Genomic DNA, 7500 nt, shown 5'->3' with positions numbered 1-7500 from the left:
AGAGTAATGTGTGTGTGTGTGTGTGTGTGTGTGTGTGTGTGTGTGTGTGTGTGTGTGTGTGTGTGTGTAGCTCCATTCTGTAGAAACTTCTACCTGGACATGGTGAGCACCACAGGAGGTGCTGTAGCCTGGGCCTTCCTCAAGCCCATGCTCCTGGGACAAGTGCTGTATTACCCTGACACACCAATCACCCAAGGCATCATCACTAGAGTAAACACACACACACACACACACACACACACACACACAAACACACACACACACACACGCAAACACACACACAGACACACACGCAAACACACACACACACACACACACACACACACACACACACACACACACACACACACACACACACACACACACACACACACACACACACACACTCACATACATACCCACATATACACACATACACACAGTGCTGCAGTTTCGCCAGCTCACACACACACGCACACACACACACACACACACACACACACACACACACATACACACGGCGTGTTTCAGCAGCAAGTTCCAAAGTTCCTTTTTCATTTCTAACCTCATCTACATATCCGTCATGTGTATAAAGATTTAATCGTTTTAATTGAAATAAAATGGCATCATTTTTTGTTTTATGTCTTCTTTCTTCTCGTGTCTGCCGTTTCCTTCTCGCAGTCGAACCTCACGCTGCAGCAGTTCGGTGACCTGCGCGTCTACGCTGACGAGTGGCTGCGCACGTCATCGTACCTCATGCAGTCGGCGCAGCTCCTGAATAAAACTCTGCCCATGCTGAAGGTATCAGAACAAAGCTAAACACGACATTTAACGTGATGACAAAGACGAGACGACCTACAGGCCGAGATAACTTACAAACCTCCTCTTCTCGTCCTCTGCAGAATTCCCTCAGCAATCCGTTCATCCAAAACTTCATCAAGAAGCAGATTGATATCGACATCGGACAGATGCAGGAAACCCTTAACAACTTCTGTGAGTCTCAAGCGTTCTGTTAGCATTCTGTTAGCGTTCTGTTAACGTTCTGTTAACGTTCTGTTAGCGTTCTGTTAACGTTCTGTTGACGTTCTGTTGACGTTCTGTTGACGTTCTGTTAGCGTTCTGTTAGCGTTCTGTTGACGTTCTGTTGACGTTCTGTTAGCGTTCTGTTAGCGTTCTGTTAGCGTTCTGTTAAAGTTCTTCTCATCACTGATTTCACCTTGAGTTTCATTTTCTGCTTCTCTTTTCTATGGCGGTGATGTTTATAACCACCTACGATCACATTCATAGCGCATCGTGCTGTGAAGACTTTTTAAAAAGCAGTTTTTATACTGCTTTCATAAAAGTGTTGTAATTCTTTCTGATCTGGAAAATTACTCTAAGTGTATTTTATGATGCCTTATAATGCGCTAATAATGTGTTATAAGTACCTTATTTACACGTTTTATGAATCCCATTTTCATAATTTGTTATAACTGTACAGTATCTTATGACACTTATCCTTGTGTTTGTGTCAGTTGTAATGAAAGGCTTATGTTGTTTTAATGTGGCCCTATAAACACAGCCTTTATGTACAGTATAAGAGCTTATGTCTTTAAAAAAAAAGCTTATGCAGGTTTATTTTAGCTCTATTAACACTGCCTAAATGTATTATTTTGTTAGTGTCCACTGTGTTGAAAGGCTTATATACTTTTAATGTGGCCTTATAAGTCCTTTTATATACTTATATCTAGAATAAACGGTTATTATCGTATATTTTTAATTCCTAGGAAAGCTTTATGTAGCTCTATGAACACACCACTTAAGTACTGTTATCTGGTTAATTTCACTGTTTTTTGTGTTTGAGTCAGCTCTTGTCAAAGGCTTATGTAGTTTTAAAGTAGCCCTATGAACACTGCCCTTAAGTGTTATTGGTATACTTGGATTAATAACCATTTTTATCTCAAATCTTATGATGCGTTTATGTAGTCTAGTGAACTCAGCCGTTGAGTTTATAGTTAAACAGTCAATTGTGAGGAAGGGCTTATGTAGGTTTAATGTAGCCTTATAAACATGGCTCTGAATTAAAGTGGCACTAAATGATTTGACTAATAAAAATGACTAATAATTGTACTTTTCCACTTGACAGCGGACATGGCTCAGATGTTGGAGAAGAACCAGTTTATCCTGAAGCAGATCACCACACTGTCCACTCTCATGATGAACCTCTCGTCCTGTGTCAACTTCGACCGCTACCGTGCCTTCAACTCCCTCAATGATCTCAACAAACAGGCGGAGAAACTGGCCCAGAACCGTGAACTCTATGCTAGTAAGAAAAAAAAAATTTGTTTTTAGTTATTTATTTTATATATATATATATATTTTATTTTTATAATAACTACTTAGTTATTCATCTTAAACTATATTTTATTTATTCTGATTGATCGGTCACGGTGGCTTAGTCACACTTCCAAGGTCGGGGGTTCGATTCCCGCCTCTGCCTTGTGTTTGTGGAGTTTGCATGTTCTCCCCGTGCCTCAGGGGTTTCCTCCGGGTACTCTGGTTTCCTCCCCCGGCCCAAAGGGGTGGTCGTCTACGACAGGGACGGCCGACCCGCGGCTCCCGAGCCGCACGCAGCTCTTTGCCCGATTTTATGCGGCTCTTACGTTCATATCGGAATTTATATTTGTGTCTTTTTATTGTGTGTGTTCGCTTCGCTTGAGTTCAGTACGGTATTTTCGTCAGACGCGCATGTGAGTGGGATGAAAATACCTCAAAGTTTCCCAGTAGGAGCAAAATCATTTGAGTAAACAATTTGTGTCAAGTTCGCTCTCAAAATGGCAGGAGGAAAAAAGGTGATGTTCATGTGTGCCCATGTGTATGATGTGGCTCTTTGCGGTAACACAGTAAAAAATGTGGCTCTTCTCTCTGACCGGTTGGACACCCCTGGTCTACGATAACGGGAGGTCCTCCAGTAGGTGCTTCCATGGCGGTTTCAGTTGTGCTTCCGCCTCCTTTTGGCAACATTACGCTGAAATAGAGCGTGCGGAGCTGCATAATGTAATCTAGGAGCAGTGATTCGCCAAACCTCCCTTATTACAGTCACACACATTTCTGCTGATTTTATTTTGTAGTAACGAGTAACGAAGATGCTTAGTGGAAATATAACGGAGTAAAAGTGTACATTTTATCTCGGAAATGTAGTGGAGTAAAAGTGAAAGTTGACATAAAATTAAATAGCGTAATAAAGCACAGATACAAAGTGAAATGTCTACTTAAGTACAGTAACGAAGTATTTGTACTCCGTTACATTACAACACCGGTAAGGGAACACAGTGAGTGTCGATGAACCTTGTGTTTTTTTTTACTGCACATTGTGGGATTTTTTATAGAACGGAGCAGTGAGAACATGAGAAAATGCTTGGCTCTCTGATCAGCACCCAGAGTAGTTTCTATGGAGCTGATGAAGTTTGATACAGAACGTACTTCGAGTAGCTTCTATGAATTAATCAGTAATTATTCAGGGTAAAGCCAAGCACTATATATATATATATATATATGTGTGTGAAATCTAATTTAAGGTATGTTACGCACTTCCTGTTCTCTAAGCATAATGGAAGTAACTGCATTATTTCCTTCCAGGTATCATTTTCAAGCTGCCCAACGGAAAAAACGCGTCCTCGTCCTCCACGCTTCCTCCTAAACTGGACTACACCATCCGCATGAACATTGACAACTCCATGAGAACCGACCGCTCACGGAGCCCGTTCTGGGTGAGGGCTACCTACATCTCTTCGGCCTCGACGCAACGCTACAACCGCGGCTTCATCTACCTGCAGGAGAGCATCGAGCGAGCCATCATCGGCATGCAGACCGGAAATGTAGTGCAGGAGCCGGCCGTGCAGATTCAGGCCTTCCCCTACCCCTGCTACTACAGAGACGAGTGAGTGAAGGGATTTTTTTTATGTTTCTATTTCTTTTTATTTTCTCCAGTGATAAAATTCATTTTTTTTTCTGGGATTCTTCATACGACTCGTTTATTTTCATTTATGATTCTTCAAATGACACTTATTTTGATACGTGATTCTTCAAACGACACCCTCTCTTTCAAAATGATTCTTCAAACAATTCATTTATTTTTAACTGTGATTCTCCAAACAATGTATTCACGTTCTCTCTGTGCATTACACGTGACACGTTCTCTCTGTGCATTACTGTACACGTGACACGTTCTCTCTGTGCATTACACGTGACATGTTCTCTCTGTGCATTACTGTACACGTGACATGTTCTCTGTGTGCATTACACGTGACATGTTCTCTCTGTGCATTACACGTGACACGTTCTCTCTGTGCATTACACGTGACATGTTCTCTCTGTGCATTACTGTACACGTGACATGTTCTCTCTGTGCATTACACGTGACATGTTCTCTCTGTGCATTATACGTGACATGTTCTCTCTGTGCATTATACGTGACATGTTCTCTCTGTGCATTACATGTGACATGTTCTCTCTGTGCATTACGCGTGACACGTTCTCTCTGTGCATTACGCGTGACACGTTCTCTCTGTGCATTACGCGTGACACGTTCTCTCTGTGCATTACACGTGACACGTTCTCTCTGTGCATTACACGTGACATGTTCTCTCTGTGCATTACGCGTGACACGTTCTCTCTGTGCATTACGCGTGACACGTTCTCTCTGTGCATTACACGTGACACGTTCTCTCTGTGCATTACACGTGACATGTTCTCTCTGTGCATTACACGTGACATGTTCTCTCTGTGCATTACTGTACACGTGACACGTTCTCTCTGTGCATTACTGTACACGTGACATGTTCTCTCTGTGCATTACATGTGACATGTTCTCTCTGTGCATTACACGTGACATGTTCTCTGTGCATTACACGTGACAAGTTCTCTGTGCATTACACGTGACACGTTCTCTCTGTGCATTACACGTGACACGTTCTCTCTGTGCATTACACGTCACATGTTTCAGATCTGAAGTCGTACACACAAACTAGGATTATCCGAATCAGAATTCTATCGCACACACACACACACACACACACACACACACACACACACACACACACACACACACACACACACACACACTCTACACCACACTACACTACACTACACACTGCTGCTTTGATTTATGGTGTAGTATTACTGAACTGCCTTTGACGTATGTTCGGAATGCACTGCACACACTACGTCTAATACAAATAAACCAAGCAAGCAAAACCAACACAATGTCCAATAAATCAGCATGTTCAGGAGCGCGTGCACTAAACTCGCGCCGTCGTTTGATAAAGCCGCTCCGATATCCCGATTTCATTTCTGTCAAGGGTTGTAAAGCACTTATCCCTTTCGGCTCGGGGCCGTCACGATTTATGACAGACTGGACCTGCTGACTTTATCGTCTGGAAACGTCACTAGTAGAAGTGTGAGAAAGATCAAGACGAGTCAGGATCATGATCTCTAGACCTCTTCTGTAAAGGTGTTGAGGAAGTCTCTGGAACAACAGCTCGGTCGGACGGGAGCTTAGCGCTGAATCACGGGTCGACGTGAGACGATGTTAATGCGTTCTTATTGTGACTTCTCATTTGCATCATGATATGGCGAAAGATTTCCATTTTATGGAAGGAGTCTCTCGTGTGAGAGCATTACGACTTCTCGTTAAACGTGAATATATGAAGTATGTGTCTCATGTGAATATATGAGACATAATGAAGTAAAGCTTGAAGGAAGGATTATTTTAAAAGGTGATCCATACAGTATGAGTTGTTTTTGTTCTTTACCTCAAAAAACAGGAAAAACACCCACAAGCTAAAATCTACACAAGCAACTTGTCACTTTTTAGCATAAACATATATTAGGCTTAGTGGTTAGCACGTTCGCCTCACACCTCCAGGGTCGGGGTTCGATTCCCACCTCCGCCTTGTGTGTGTGGAGTTTGCATGTTCTCCCCGTGCCTCTGGGGTTTCCTCCGGGTACTCCGGTTTCCTCCCCCGGTCCAAAGACATGCATGATAGGTTGATTGGCATCTCAGGAAAATTGTCCGTAGTGTGTGTGTGTGTGTGTGAGTGAATGAGAGTGTGTGTGTGCCCTGTGATGGGTTGGCACTCCGTCCAGGGTGTATCCTGCCTCGATGCCCGATGACACCTGAGAGGCACAGGCTCCCCGTGAATCGAGGTAGTTCGGATAAGCGGTAGAAGATGAATGAATGAATGAATGAATATATTAAGAGGACACAATAATCTACAGTAATGTAATGTTACAGTAACATGTTGTCGAGTACTGGTTAAGATGCTTACGTATTCCCGCTTCTTTCTCAGATACCTTAACAGCATCGCCTTCGCCTTCCCGCTCGTCCTGATGATCAGCTGGGTGCTCTTCATCGCTAACTTCGTCAAGAAGCTTGTCCATGAGAGAGAACTCCGTCTTCATGAGGTAACAACACACATAGAGAGTAAAACACTTTTCTACTTGTGATAAACAAAGGAATTTCTAGGAATCTTGTAAAACACACACCCATCTGTAAGGGTACACGGTGAAATATTTTGATCTGATCTCCACAGTACATGAAGATGATGGGCGTGAATCCGTTCAGCCATTATCTGGCCTGGTTTATCGAGAGTGCTGCGTTCCTCCTGGTCACCGTTATCATCCTGACCATCATCTTGAAATCTGGTGGCGTTCTTCCCAAGAGCAACGGCTTCGTTCTCTTCCTCTACTTGTCTGACTACGCTCTCAGCATCCTGGCCATCAGCTTCCTCATCAGCACCTTCTTTGACAAGACCAACATCGCCGGGCTCAGCGGCAGCCTCATCTACGTCATCTGCTTCTTTCCCTTCATCGTGGTCGTATGCATGGAGGAGACCCTCCCCTTATCCATCAAGACCCTGCTGGTGAGGAAACTCTTTTAGAGCAAGTCACGCGTATCTTACGCATTACACGAAGGGTCTAATCTATTAGCCTGTATTTATTTCAAATGGCTGGATTAGCGCATTCTACATTTGAACACCAAGGTTTCTACAGTTAAGCATTAGGATGCTGAAGTTAGAAGTTAGTGCGCTGGTTAATGCTAGTTGCTGAGCGCTTTTAGTTAGCATTAATAGCTAAGGGGAATCGATTGATTTTCTTTTGTATTTTGTTTCTTTCCAGAGCCTGTTTTCTCCAACGTGCTTCAGCTACGCCAGTCAGTACATCACCCGCTATGAAAAACAGGAAGAAGGTAGGTCCACATCCCACCACATCAAATCTCACCTCAGATGCCACCTCAGATCAGACCTCAGATCCAACCTCATATCTGACCCCATATCTGACCTCACACTTGACCTCACACCCGATGTCAGATCCAACAACAGATCCCACCTTAGATCCCACCTTAGATCCCACTTCAGATCCAACCACAGATCCCACCTTAGATCCCACTTCAGATCCCACCTCAGATCCCACCTCAGATCCCAACACAGATCCCACCTCAAATCAGACCTCAGATCCAACCTCATATCTGACCCCATATCT

At 43.4% G+C, this 7500-nt stretch overlaps 1 protein-coding gene across 1 annotated transcript in view; it reads left to right on the top strand.

The window, feature by feature from the left end:
• The window catches only part of abca12 (ATP-binding cassette, sub-family A (ABC1), member 12), an 89164-nt gene that overhangs the window by 47684 nt on the left and 33980 nt on the right, over positions 1–7500 (top strand). Inside the window, exons 35-42 of the mRNA XM_027166277.2 lie at positions 71–210; positions 661–780; positions 882–972; positions 2105–2284; positions 3598–3898; positions 6309–6423; positions 6552–6881; positions 7138–7207. Coding sequence (XP_027022078.2) covers positions 71–210; positions 661–780; positions 882–972; positions 2105–2284; positions 3598–3898; positions 6309–6423; positions 6552–6881; positions 7138–7207 — 1347 coding nt within the window. The remainder of the gene's footprint in view (positions 1–70; positions 211–660; positions 781–881; positions 973–2104; positions 2285–3597; positions 3899–6308; positions 6424–6551; positions 6882–7137; positions 7208–7500) is intronic.

Source organism: Tachysurus fulvidraco, chromosome 6 (genome assembly GCF_022655615.1).
Source record: "Tachysurus fulvidraco isolate hzauxx_2018 chromosome 6, HZAU_PFXX_2.0, whole genome shotgun sequence".
In the NCBI taxonomy this organism is placed as follows: Eukaryota; Metazoa; Chordata; class Actinopteri; order Siluriformes; family Bagridae; genus Tachysurus; species Tachysurus fulvidraco.
Note: the sequence above shows the minus strand (reverse complement) of the source record. Positions and strands in the feature narration are given on the sequence as shown.